General features: G+C 32.9%; 1 protein-coding gene across 2 annotated transcripts in view; it reads left to right on the top strand.

The window, feature by feature from the left end:
* The window catches only part of KLHL1 (kelch like family member 1), a 435375-nt gene that overhangs the window by 119111 nt on the left and 301170 nt on the right, over nucleotides 1–15094 (top strand). For both annotated transcript variants that reach the window (XM_049099352.1, XM_035704542.2), the window contains exon 2: nucleotides 1426–1608. In XM_049099352.1, the coding sequence (XP_048955309.1) occupies nucleotides 1426–1608 (183 nt within the window). The remainder of the gene's footprint in view (nucleotides 1–1425; nucleotides 1609–15094) is intronic.

The following is a 15094-nucleotide window of genomic DNA, read 5'->3' as shown; positions in this document are numbered from 1 at the left end:
TGTATTTACCAGAGTCTCTCATCCTTGCTGGTCCTTGGATTCAAATTTTTATTTTTCAAACTCTATTTAACTTCTCAATCTCCAATAAGCCATTTTCTGCTTGTCTAGCAGTGCTTAGGAATCACAAATACCTCTGAGGAAAAGTGAATCACAATGACAGTCTTTCCCAAACTTTCCTCCTTTATGGTCCCTCTTTCATCTCTCAATTTCTTGCTACCTTTGGAGCCTATACTTCCAATATCCATCTTTTCCTCCAAGGCCCATGATACTGTTGGCTGCTGCATTGTGCTGAGTTTCTCAGATTTTCACTCTGTGCTGCTTATAATTAATAAATACCGTCAGAGGGAATGAAAAAGCAGTGGAGAATTTTGAGCTGACTTCCATGACTTTTTCTTTATTCTAAATTCTTGGTCCTTCAAGTTCTGGTTGTCTTAATGGCTATTTTTAAATTCATTTAGTTATTTTGATTTTATAGGCACCATTTTTTTTCTGGCATTCTCAATGAGGGGTTCAGTCAGTTACAAGTTATTGCCTTATAATTAGAAACAGAAGTCTCCATACTTTCTGTTTTGAAATAAACTATTTCATCATTATTGTTATATATCTAATTCATTTTCATTTTTAAGTTGTTATAAGCTTTAATTAGCACAGCATCAGAAAACTTGATCAGGTTTTCTGGGCCTATCATGCATATGAGAGTCTTCTCCTTAATATGGAGTATGGTATTTTAAAGTCTTCTTTGTGAAACAGTTTTTTATATTAATAGATCCAGTTGCCAAACTTAAGTATCATGAATTTTTCAAAATTTTAAAGTTTATCACATATACACTCATAGATATGGTTAAAATATTTGTTAGTACTGAGCTACTACATTTTGTATATATTTTTTAAACAACTGGGTATAGACTATGAAACTCAACAGTTTACTTTCAGATTTATTGTCAGTCTTTTTTACAAACCATGCTTCACAATTTCTCATAATGAAAATCACTTACTTCTGTAAAAGAACATTTACTATAACCTCATAGGAATTGTAATTTAGAATACTATAATTAGGTGATCTACCTCAATTTCAAATGGATTAAATTAACATTTTATTAGTAATCAATTTTCAAATAAGCATGTTAGTAATTTACTATTTCTATTACTTTTTCAGGCTTTTTTTTAACTTAATGTCCTAATAAATATAGATAACCTACCTTTTAAATCATTGTAAAGCTAGAGAAAAAGATAATTAAGAATTCATTTATTGCTTCTTAGAGCAAATTATGTCACCCAAAATAGATTTTTCTGACTTCTATTAATAATGATTAACATAAGGAGACATGCATTGATTTTCCCTTTAAAATTGTAAAACTCTGTGTGTTGTTTTAGACGAGTTATAGCACTTTATAAACACCACCTTTTTTTGTGTGTGATTTGTAGGCTGACAGCAACTAGCCATTCATTGACGCCTCAAAGTGATATGGATTCCAGTAGCTCTGAAGAATTCTATCAGGCTGTTCACCATGCTGAGCAAACATTCAGAAAAATGGAAAGTTACTTGAAACAACAGCAACTCTGTGATGTTATTTTGATTGTTGGGAACCGAAAGATACCTGCACACAGGTATAGTAACCTGTCTTTATTGAATTCATATGGTTAGAAGGATAGTCTGGTATGTAGGATGCAAAACATTCTATGAGTACAGAATTAGGAATCCTTTTTTTTTTTTTTTTTGATACAATAAAACTCTATTAAAGGGCACCGGGATTTGAATTTCATGTCCTTTTCACATATCATGGAATATATCCATCCTTTGTTTTTCCCACCATTTAAAAATGTAAAATCTGTTCATAGCTTGTAGGCTCTGCAATAGGAACCAGGCCAGATTTGGTCCATTGGCCCTAGTTTGCTGATCCCTTTGTAAAAGGACTCAGGATTTCAAACCTTTGATTCATGGAAGAAAGTAAGGGGTTCAAATGTAATTGTAAATATTTTGACTTTGATATTTTGTTACAAATTTCCAGGTATCTTATCATATAATATACATATAATATGTGTGATATTTTATTGTAAAAATATTGTGATTGTGTGTTTCCATGTGTTTATCCATTAAGTGATTGTTATGCTCTCAAATGTTGTCAGGCTCAGAGATTAGATAGCCAAAAACTACTGTGAATGAAAGTAAGATTTTCCAATAAGAACATCAAGAATAACTCGATATTTCATCTATTAACACTTGTCATCTTTCATAGTGCTATTATTTAAATACAAAAAAAACCTACAAAAACTATGAAGCATACAGGTAAAATTTGCAGAATTGTAAATCACAATTTAAATGTACTCTACTAAGCTTTGTCAAATAGTCATGGCTAAATCTATGTATAATAGTTGAGAATACACATTTTTAAGAGAGCTTGAGTTATTTTTTTTTTTTACCCTTTATTTCCTTTGAGGGGAGAGTTATAATGCTATTTTAAGTAATCTCTTTTGGTAAATAAAGCAAATATAAATACTTCAAAAACAAAACTTCCTCTGGCTAGGGTTGATAGTCTATTTTATGTAAATCATAATCTCACTAAGTAGAAATCCATTTTAATTTAGGAGATTGTACTTAAGATTTGAAGTGAGATATACTTTTCTGCCAAAATTAAAATAAATCAGGTTATCATGGGTATATATTGTTTGTTTCATGTAGGAAATTCAAAGTATTTCATGTTGACATCTTTATTTTGCATTTATTTATTTATTTTTTAAAGATTTTATTTATTTATTCATGAGAGACACAGAAAGAGAGGCAGAGACATAAGCAGAAGGAGAAGCAGGCTCCCTGCAAGGAGCCCAATGTGGAAATGAACCCAGACCCCAGGATCACGCCCTAAGCTAAAAACAGATGCTCAACCTCTGAGCCACCCAGGCATCCCTATTTTGCATTTGTTAATTAAAAAATGTATAACATACTAGTATTATTCTTAAGGTACAATGTATTTGAGAGCTAATACACTTTTAAACATTCCATACATATTTATGATTGATAATTCTAAGTTACATAAGCTAAATGTAACTTAAAAACTAAATCCAATTATTTTGCCATATTAATTTCTTATCAGTTTTCTTATGAAAACTCATTAAATTTGATGTTGGTTTTTTACTTGTTTTCCTTTTTTAAATTTTTAAAAGATTTTATTTTTTTATTCATGAGAGACACAGAAAGAGAGGCAGAGACATAGGCAGAGGGAGAAACAGGCTCCCCACCGAGAACCTGATGCGGGACTCCATTCCAGGGCCCCTCCATTCCAGTGGCCCTCAGGTCCACACGACCTGAGGCAAAAGCAGATGTTCAACCCCTGAGCCACTCAGGAGTCCCTATATTTTTATTTTTGAAATTGTAATTCAGAAAAGAATTTTAATTTAATTTTGATGCTTATTATTTTATTTTTAAATAGTTGAATATATAGGCAAATAGCCTTAAACTACCTTGATGTATGTTGTTTAATACTATTATGCTAATGAATTGATAGAAAGGGTAAGTTATCAACATATAAAAAAATATTTTAATATACATTTCTTTCCTATGTTTAACATAAATTTTATTACTTAGATAATATATATACATCTAAGTGCTGACTAATAAAAACATTCCTGAAGAATGAAGCTATATTTCTACTATGATACTGATATTAAAATGTGAAAAGTGAATTTGATATACTAGAAATGCATAGGAGGGAACATTTAACATTGAATAACTAATGTAGGTCATGTAGAGTTCAATATTATCAGCTAACTGGGATCCCTGGGTAGCGCAGCGGTTTGGCGCCTGCCTTTGGCCCAGGGCGCGATCCTGGAGACCCGGGATCGAATCCCACGTCGGGCTCCCGGTGCATGGAGACTGCTTCTCCCTCTGCCTGTGTCTCTGCCTCTCTCTCTCTCTGTGTGACTATCATAAATAAAATAAATAAATAAAAATAAAATAAAGAAGAGTGAAACTGTGTATTTTAAAAAAATATATTATCAGCTAACTGAGGCAACAATTCTAATAATATCCTATTCATACACATTTTCAAATATTTCTATAACATTGCATTAGTATTAGCAAGAAAGCCATAAACAAATAGTCATTATTTTTGAGATATTCAATGTTGTAATATGTGTAGCAAATATGCAAATTATGCTGAATATCATCTAAATAACATCTAGATAAAAATTCTATTATAAGAAATACTCTTAATTTGAGAATGTAACTAAATTTACTTCATTAGCTTATAAATTGGTTAATAGCATATATATGTATGTATAGAGAGGGACCCAACTCAAAAGTACATTAGCACATCAGATGCTCATTAATTTTTTTAAAAGAGCAGTGTTTTGTGTAATTTATATAGTTTTATTTTGCCTTTTGTTTGTAGTAATTTAATATTTCTCATTTGAAGCATTTTTAACCAATATAATGAGCAATTCTCCCATGTTAATTATATTCTACATTGTTTTCTTTGTTACTCTTTTTTATCTAGATTGTTAACATTATTTTCTAAGTAATTTATTTATGGAAGTTATTTCATAATAATCTAGATAACTAAGAAATAAAATAGCTTCTTGGTTTCAATTATTGTAAAACATGAGTAATTACTATTTTTATACATGTTACTCTGAACATTTAAATATTTTATATAGTTAGCAGATATTATAGCAAGTAATTATTGTCAACTATCTATATTTTCCTTAAATGTGACAAGAAAACTTTTAGCCTAAGGCTATCTGCTAAATTCATGCAAATAAGGATTTATATTTTCCTTATACCATGACTTAAAACTTTAGTATTACCCATTTTATAAATAATTTATAGAGTTATTATTATAAGCTAAACATACATTAACAAATGTGTGGGAAAATATGGAGCACTGGAAAAAGGCAAGTGCTGTTTTTAGTGATTGCAGATACATTGCACCTCCTTCTGTACACTTTTACACAGTAAAATCGTAATTAATGCAAGATTAGCTCTTTGCTTTAAACAATCATTTTAGCAGTAGTAACAAAGGAATGGATTTTGAAGTTATTTTGTTATATTTTGAGTAGCACAGATGAGTATTGCCTTTGGCAAAATATATATGATGTTATGATCATTAGCACTTGAACATGGGACTATTACAATAATTTCAAATAATGAAAAAAGAAATAGCTGACATTAAGATCTACTGCTCCTTCAGGAAAGACATTGAAAGCTAATCTTATAAGTATTCACTAAATATCCATTTATAAAGTCATGTATATTTAACTCCACATTATTATCTCATCATTCAAAACTTTCAAGGCACTCCCTACTTAAGGTGATAAATTATGATTGTGAAAGGGCTCTCCACAAAACCCTTTGTTTTTGTTCTGGTTATATTGTATATATGTTTTTGGCCTGATATAAGTCACAACTATCAATGTATTTATGAAATCCCATGTTTATATAGATACAATAGTTTATTGTTAAGCATATTTTTAAGTAAGTTAGCTTTAAAAAACTAATAATACTTAAGATGATACACTAATAGATTTTTGGCATGGGAAATAATCAAAATTCTGAATTCATCTGTGCTATAAGTTTTCAGAGAAATTCTAAAATAAATATAAACTTTTCATAAATGGCCCAGAAACAATTGATTAGTGACAAGTGAAACAAAAAACTGAATATAAATCCATGAGTACTAAATATAGAGAATCTCTTTCTAGGTAGTCTGCCTGTAATCCTGGATATTAGCTGCTAAAAATTAGACTAACAAGATCAATATTAATAACTGGACAGCCAAATTATCAATCCTAGAATTAAAGTATATTCAGGGGCTACTTTGTTACCATGTACAGGTATATAATGAAATATCATTTAGCCTATGAAAGCCATTATTAGGAGTAAGTGCATTAGATGGAAATAAATGAGAAATATTAAATAGCTAACAACCTCTGAGTTGGAAATAATATAATTTATAATTTTTTGTGCATAGTAACAGTGTGGAAGGATATACAACATATAGTCAATAAAGCCTTTTCGTGGGGAGTGGGAGTAGACAAGATAAAGAAGGGGTTAGCATTTTTTTTAATGTCCAGACATATATTCTTTGAACTCTTTAGAATGAGCATGCAGTAATTCATGATTGAATAAAGACTTAAACAAAAAATAAAATGATATCTGATGAAGACAGAAAGTATCATGCTCTATAGACCAAAACCCTGGAAATTTCATTTAACATCAGATTCTGTTTTCAATTTTGTCTATGCTTGATGACAGATTTAGTTATTTCAATAATATATTTATCAAGAGTTTATATTTTATTTTTTCAATATTATATTTGTTATATATTACATATATGATTTTAGTGTTTTTTTTTTACTAAGCACTAGTATCATAAAATAATTGAAGCTAAAAGTGGCAATTGAAATAATGCTATTTAGAAACATTTAAAAAATATTAAATGTAGTAAAAAGAAATTACTTTCATAAGTAATTTAGATTAATACTCAGAAGTAGGCAAGTAGTATTGTCTCTGTACTGATGGGAAGTTTATTTACATAGATTTTCTGTAACGACAGAAGAATAACTCATTTCTTCTATTTTATTAAGTACAACACCCACCTGAATCTCTCAATCAGCTTGGTAGTTAATAAAGCTTTGAACCAACTTCAAGATAAAAAAAAAAAATGTTTCTACTGCCTGCTGGTTTCAGTTGCCTCAAGTAATACCCACAACCCTAGGCATTGCCCATGGTGCCAGGCTCCCAGCAGGCTCCCATGGACTCAGGCTTCCAGCACATCTCAGTGTCAGCCTCCTCCCATGGTTCAAGCTCCTAATGACTCTGGCTCTGAATCACTTGCCTAGAACCTAGGCTACCGGCAGGTTCTTGTGAACTTAGACTCCTGGCTGGGCCCAGCCCAGCTAGCTACCAGAGATTCAGGCTTTTGCCCACCAAAGCACCAAGCCAGCTCCCATGTATCCATGATCCCTGCCTGGCTCACCCCACTGTCATGCTGGCCCCTGAGGACCTAGATTCTCCCACAGATCCAGACTCTCTACTTGTCCCAACACCAGACCTGCCCCAGCAGAGAGAACCTTCTGGTTAGCTCCCATGGTCCCAGGTTACAGGTTGACTCTAGAGGCTGCAAGCTCCATGCTTGCTCTAGCATCCAGCAGACACAATATCCCTAGCTTTCAGTTTGGCTCCCACAAAACCAGGCTCCTGAACTATCCTAAAATAAATCAGGCCTTATGGACCCAGATACCAACCCAGTGGTCCCTGGTCCCTGATTAGATCCTGTAGACCCAGTACCCATGTCTGCCTATGCAGGTCCAGGTCCAAGCCAGTCATTCAGACTCAGTGCCAGGCCCACCCCAGTGATCCCAAGATCCAGACCTACCCCTAGAGACTGAGGCATTAGGCTAGTCCTTTGTATACTAAAGTACCGAGGCCCACCTGCTGACCTCATCACCCAAGGATTTTAGCACGAAGCCTGTATGTGGATACCACCAGATGATCCATCCAGAATCTCTGAATGGGTGGACTGGTAAAGCCATTTGTAAATGGCTATCAAAGCCATTCTGTAAAGATTGGAAGAGCCACCTACTTCCTTGAATGCACAGACAATAATGCAAGGCCACAGGATAATTAGCTAAAAAAGATACATCACCAGTAGACCTGCCTTAGACGAAATGCTACAAGGAGTTCTTCAAGCTGAAATGAATGGACTTTAATTAGTGACATGAAACCTTGAAAGTATAAAACATACTAGTAAAGCTAAGTATACAGTCAAATTCAGAACAATTTAAAAGTGTAATGTCATTTAATTTAGAGACTGGAAGACAAAATAAAGACAAAACTTAAAAAATAATTAGTGCTATAATCATTAGTTAATGGATGTACAGTATAAAACAAGGTAAATTGTGACATCAAAACAAAATATGCAGGGAGTAAAATGTTGTTTTTGTATGTGATTGAAATTAAGCTGTTACTAGTTTAGAATAGACTGTTATATTTATAAGCTGTTTTATGTAAGCTTCATGGTAACCAAAGCACAAAAACCTAAACTACATATGCAAAAGAAAAAAAGGGAAAGCATAACATTTTGGAAAATTATTAATTCACAAAGAAAGATAGCAATAGCTAAAGAGGAAGAAAGAAACTAGGGGGTGCCTGGGTGGCTCAGTTGGTTAAACATCTGCCTTCAGCTCAGGTCATGACCCCAGGGTCCTAGGATCAAGTCCCATATCAGGGTCCCTGCTGAATGAGGAGTCTGCTTTTTCCTTGCTCTACCCCTCCCCTCTGCTCATCTGGTTTCTCTGCCTCTGTCTCTAGCTTTCTCTCTCGAATAAATATATATATATATATATATATATATATATATATATATATATATATATTTTTTTTTTTTTTTTTTAAGGAAAGAAACAAAGGACTGCACAACAGCCAGAAAACAATCAGATAGCATTGTAAATCCTCACCTATCAATAATTATTCTAAATATAATTCGATTAAATTGTCCAATCAAAAGGTATAGTGCTATAGAATGGATTAAAAAATGAGACCCAACTATATGCTGCCTACAAAAGATTCACTTCAGCTTTAAGAGCATACATAGTCTCAAAAATGAAGACATGGTAAAAAGTATCCCAAGCAAACAGAAACAAAAAGAGAGCAAGTATAGTTATAGTTTTATCAGACAAGATAGACTTTAGGGCATAAAGTTGGCAAGAAACAAAGGTAGTCATTATGGAACGATTAATCAATTCATCAACAGGATAAAATAATTTGTATATATTGTGGCAATCATTTTGCAATATGTATGTGTATCAAATCATCATATTTTTACACCTTAAATACATGTTATATATCAACAATATCTCAATAAAACTGGAAGATGGGGAGATAAAAGAAGCTAAAAAACTTTCATTTCATTTTTCTCCCATCATTTAGATATCATTTTAATGTCGTCCTTATGCCTACTACTGATTTTTAGCAGTACATGAAGCATATTTCCTTGCATAAAACAAATGTATACCAAACATATATGCCTTGGTCTATTCCTTTTTGGTGATGCAAAGGGATTATAAAACATGATAGTTTTCCACATGAAGTTTGCAATAATCTTGAGGAGGAAATAACCCATAGGACAATTAAAGAAATTATAATAGTTATCATATATTACATTATAACTGCAATGGAAATAAGCAGCTTTGATTCCAAATGCAAGATATAATCAAATATGGAAGTGAGCAGTTTTTCAGAGAAATTGTGTTTGGGGTCAGCCTAGTGGAAAAGAACAAGTGAGGTATTTTAGATAGTGAGAATAATATGGAAAAATAGAGAAGTAAAGAATTTGTGAAAATTTTGAGATACTGGCCTAAAGTGGAGTCATTTGTACTGGAAATACTGGGAAATTAAGCTGTAAAAGTAGGAAAAAATGGTTATGACAGATTTTGAAAACCACTAGAGAAATTTGAATTTGAAATGATGTGCATAGTTAGAAGCTCATGTAGATTCTAAGAGGGGAGTAGCACAATTCAGTGAACAACAATAATAATAATAATAGTCCTAATGCTAGTTGACATCCATTTTGATGTATGTGTCAGGCCCTGTTGTAAGCACTTTGAATATACTAATCCATTTTGTCCTAAAAGGTAAGGAAATCCTTAATCCCCCCCCCTTTTCTTACAGAGTTGAAAATGGAGAAATGGAGGAAATTAAGACATTCACCCAAGTTAATAAGAGGTAGTAGAAATACAATTCAAACTCAAGCAACTCTGTAGAAATAATGTATTAACAAGTACAATAGACTGCTTATCATAATTCACAAAGATAACTCTGAAAACTGGAATCACTTTAGAAAATGTACAGAGTGCTCACTTTGGCAGCACATATACTAAAGAAAATGTACAGAAAATGGGCACAGAAAAAAACTAGTTAATGGTCTAGGAAGATGTTAGAGTTAATCCAGGCATGAAGTGAGTACTATATAGAGAAAGAGATGAACTGAGAAATATTTTGGAGAACTGTGTCATAAGTTAAGTTTTCCTGAAAGTAGAGCTAGAGACTGGAATTCATGTGTGCATGGTTTATTTAAAGAGCGTCCTCAAAAGAAAGGGAAAAGGATAGGGCAGAGGAAGGAGCAAATCAAAAATGTAGTCTCAGCTGGAGTCTTGCTTCATCTTTAACTCCCAAGAAGCTCTGGAACATGACTTTGCTGCAGAGTTAGTCATACTTTGAGGAAAAAGACAGCATTTTTACACTCTGCTTTTATTATTCATTGCCATTGGGCTCACCCACAGGATGAGAGTAGGGGAAGTTGTGGAGGTATGAGGAACAAGGCACATAAACTCTCAGGGAGGCACCTCCTATTCGCCAAATGTGATCTAGGGAAGGGATAGCTGGGACACAAGTTAGGTGATATTATCACTGGCACTGAGGGCAGAGTTGTGCCTCATAAAGGGGATCTGGCCAGAGTAACCACAAAGTCCAATACAAAAGGAAAGATTAACTTTGTGTCATATTTGAGATAAGCAATAAAAGAGGAGGAGACATAATAATGACTTCATAATATCTACACTGAAAATTCAATATATTGGTGTTACACCAATTAAAAACAGGCTAGTAAAAATGAAAAAAAAGAATCTCACAGAGAAGATTCTGAATTTAGTTTAGAGCACCCTGAAATATTACTGGGCTCCCTGGTGAGCAGTTTCTGCAGGCATTCGAAATACATGGCAAGATTTAAAACCATCATAATGGCAATAATTAAGGCCATGCTCAAGTATGATTCTGAAACAGTGTGTGTTAAGGCAAAAATTTGGAGGTCTGAAAAAAAAAAAAAAAGCCTAGGGCAGTGAGAGGGTCAAGAAGTAAGGGTATAGAGAGAAGTCAATGAATCATAGGTAAGCTGAGATAAGAAAGTCTGTACTGCCTTAGCTAAAAAGGGGTTTTAAAGAAGAGGAGGAGGTCAACGATGTCAAACACTGCCAATAAATTGGAGTAGGGCTAGAAAAGTTTAATAGATTTGGAAGGAAATAAATTGTGATGACCTCAATGAGAGATTTTCCAGAATGGCTGCATGCATTCATATATTTATATATTTTCTGTTCTTGCTTCCATGGCATTAATAGAAGTTATATATGTACCTATAAAGATATTACTTTCTGTTATGTGTTAAATACTTCCTCTAAAACCTAATTCCCATCTCATGTATGACTTAATCTAAATGCAATATAAACTTGTTTGTACTTTTGTTATTGAATGAAAGAATATAATGTATTTTGTATGTTATAGCTGATTGAGAAGATTTCATGTAATTAAGATTGAATTCTACAGGTCACATATTTTACTCTATATAGATGTGACCCTGTTACAAGTAAGGTCTTTCTATGTATAAGATTAAACTGGTTAACTTTATATCAATATACTTCTTCTGCTCTAGGAATGATATGTATCTCTCTGGCTTATGACAGCTTATTTTTATAGCATATAATATTATATTTAGTTCTTCTGATAAAACTGATTTGACATTGATCTAATAGGTATGTAATATTTGAAAATATCTGTGTCTTCATTATTTTGTCAGATTTTGAGAATATAAAGAAATAAACTGTTTAGTTACTAAAGGCTAAATTAAATGTATAACAAATTGATAACTTGGAATATTTTGAACATGTTTCTACCCTAGGCATTAATATTAATCATGGATCCCATAAAATAATCTTTAAATGCATAAGGTATACATCGAAAGATTTTTTTTTCAGTTGAGAGAAGGAATGTCTCTCTTTGTTAAAGTTAGCTTTTACCACGCCCTTCAGTTTCATAAAAATCAAGTATAAAGTAGATAAAATTACAAAATAAATAATTGAAAAAAAGTATCTCTTGTTTTGAAAACTATGAAAACTTGTAGATAACAATATCCTTGACCTTTCTTCCTTTCCTTTCCCTTACAACATTCTTAGAAAGAAAAGGGCATCTGTGGCACCTGGGTGGAACAGTTAGTTAAGCATCGAACTCTTGGTTTGATCTCAGGGTCATGACTGCCCCACATTGGGCTCTGCACTCAGTATGGAGTCTGCTTGGGACTCCTTCTCCCTCTGCCACTCACCCTGCAAGCCCTCTTTTATTCAAATAAATAAATAAATAAATAAATAAATAAATAATTTTTTTTTTTTTTTTAAAGAAAGACAAGAAGTGCATCTAAAATTTGCTGTTGCTTAGCTTACAGATATAAGCATCACATTTGGTTCTATTGATGTATCGTCCATCACTTTTTAAGTATTTCCTCACTTTCTGGAACAGAAGATATTCCAGACTTACTTTATGCTTTGCCTATTTCACCCTATGGTTGGATTCCTTAATGTACATATAGCTGCACACACATGTACACACAGTATTTCTATTTCTTATTAAGGACTGTAAATTTACACTGATATATCTGAATTCTTTTTTCTTAAAGACTTATTTATTCATAAGAGACACAGACTCAGAGAGAGAGGCAGAGACATAGGCAGAGGAAGAAGCAGGCTCCTTGCAGGGAGCCCGATGTGGGACTTGATCCCGGATCCTGGAATCACGACCTGAGTTGAAGGCAGGTGCCCAACCCTGAGCCGCCCAGGCATCCCAGTATGTCTGATTTCAATCCAGTATCATAGGATTTATCTTGGTTTCCATTTCCATATTTGTAACTCCATTTTCATTTATGAGTAACATTTCTCTGATGATCTTCAAGAATGTACTAATTTCCTCTAATCTATTTTAAACAGAAAGAAGTTTCAAACTTTCTAATTTAAACAACTATGAAAAACATACCTCTTAACCATAAAGCATTTTTTTACTGTTCTCTATTTCTTTGGACTGAGAATATATTGTCAAATTTTTACAATTGGAAATTTATACTTCCACTTAGGATTTTAAAGATTTTATTTATTTTAGAAAAAGAGGGAGCAGGAGAAGGAAGAGAAAAACATAGACTCAGAGCTGAGCACAGAGCATGATATGGGGCTTAATCCCATGACCCAAGGTCATGACCTGAGCCAAAATCAAGAGTCTAATGCCCAAATGACTGAGCCACCTAGGCACCACCCCACTTAGGATTTTAAAGTACATGAAAAATTTACACTCCCCTTAAAATGACTATAAATCATCAGAAAATGAAACTTTTATACCTTTTCTTTAAAGGTATCAGAAACTTGTGACATAAACAAGAAAAAAAAATTTAAATAACTAAAAATGAGTATGACACTCCCTTCTTAGCCTCAACTTTGTTTTTTTCACAAAGTCTAATATACAATTGAAATTTACAATAGAGGGGGAAAAGCAGACGAATATAATCCGTTGGGAAAGTAAAATCAGTCAGTGGATATCAACCTAGAGATGATCCAGGTTTTTAAATTATCAGTAAAGTGCCACCTGGGTGGCTCAGTCTGCTAAGCATCTACAATTGGCCTAGGCCATGAACCCAGGGTCTTGGGATTAAGTCCCACATCAGGCTTCTTGCTCAGTTGGGAGTCTGCTTCTCCCTCTCCTTCTGCCTCTACCCCCACTTGTACTCTCTCTTGCTTTCTCACAAATAAATAACATTAAAAAATTATCAGTAAAGAGCATTAAAGCAACTAAGAAAAATAATTTAAAATATCTATAGGAAAAGATAATGTAATGAATAAAGCGATGGGAATATAAAAGAGATTTGGAAAAATTCAAGTCACTACGAATCATCTACAGTAAAACACAGGGTAGAGAAAGATTGAAAGAAAATGAACTAAGACCCAACAACTTGTGAGGGAAAGGCACCATCAATTCCTGAAACAGATATCTAATTAGAGTCCTAGAAAAAGAGAGTGAATTGTGTGAAAAAAAAACAGGAATTATTTTCAAGTAACTTTCTAAATTTGATTTAAAAAGGTCTATCCACTACTCTACAAAGCTCAGAAAACCATCATCAGAATAAATACCAAGTAACTACATTGAGGTATATCATTGTCAAACTGCAGCATCTTAGGAAAAAGAGGGGAAAAGAGTAAAAAGAATTAGATATAAAAGACATGGTAAATCAGGAAAACAATTATAAGAATGAAAGTTCTTTACTGAATTATCTTATTAGTTCTTTGGACTCTGCTCCCCCCCCCCCCCAGGTAGATGATTATATCATCACCCGCTAATCAACTCATTTTGATTGATTTGAAAACATTTCCTGTTTTCCTGAGTTGATTCACAGTAAAGAATGAATGTTTCTATATTTTCTATTAGAAACATTGGAGCCTAACTCATAATAGAATATTATTTTTCTAGTCCCAAAGGCTTGAATTCTATATCAAGTGAAAATAACTTTTTAAAGATATTTTCAATGCATCTAAATAAAGACCTTTTAGATAAATGAAAACTGGGACAATTTAGTGTCATCAGACTTGTAGTGCAAGAAAAACTAAAGAAATTTATTCCAGTTGAAGGGTATTAATACCAGATAGAAGTCTACTTCTTCAGAAATGAATAGAGACCCAGAATATGAAGGGGATAAATATAAAATAAACTTTTACTTTCAGAAGTATTTTTTCTTTTAAAAAATTCTTGATTGGCCGACATTGAGTGAATAGAATTATGCTGTTGTAAGGCCCTTATAATATTCATGAAGTAGTATAATTTTCTTTGATGATACTGTTATTAGTCAAAAATCAATATTTAATCTCTAGACAGAGTCAGCATACTTCTGTGCAGAGGCCAAATATGGTTTGTGGCTTGTTTTGTATGGATTATGAGCTAAAATTCATTTTTGCATTTTAATCAATTGATTTTTTTTAAAGGAATATATGATAGAAACTATATATATGACTTTTAATACCTAAGATACATAATATCTGCCTCTTTACAGAAAAACAAATTCTGATCCCTACTCAAGAAGAACCACTTAAAAAATACATCAATATGTATGCAAAAAGAAAAAGATGTAGTTAAAATGTTAATGAATGAAATATTTTTTTAAGACAATGAAAAGATTCACTCAAAAGAACAAATAGAGGGGTGCCGGAGTGTCCTGAGTGGTTGGTTTATCCTGAGTGGTTGAGTATCTGCCTTTGGTTCAGGTTGTGATCCTGGGATCCGGGGATTGAGTCTCTCATC

Source organism: Canis lupus, chromosome 22 (genome assembly GCF_003254725.2).
Source record: "Canis lupus dingo isolate Sandy chromosome 22, ASM325472v2, whole genome shotgun sequence".
NCBI classification, from domain to species: domain Eukaryota; kingdom Metazoa; phylum Chordata; class Mammalia; order Carnivora; family Canidae; genus Canis; species Canis lupus.
This window is presented reverse-complemented; position numbering and strand designations above follow the sequence as displayed.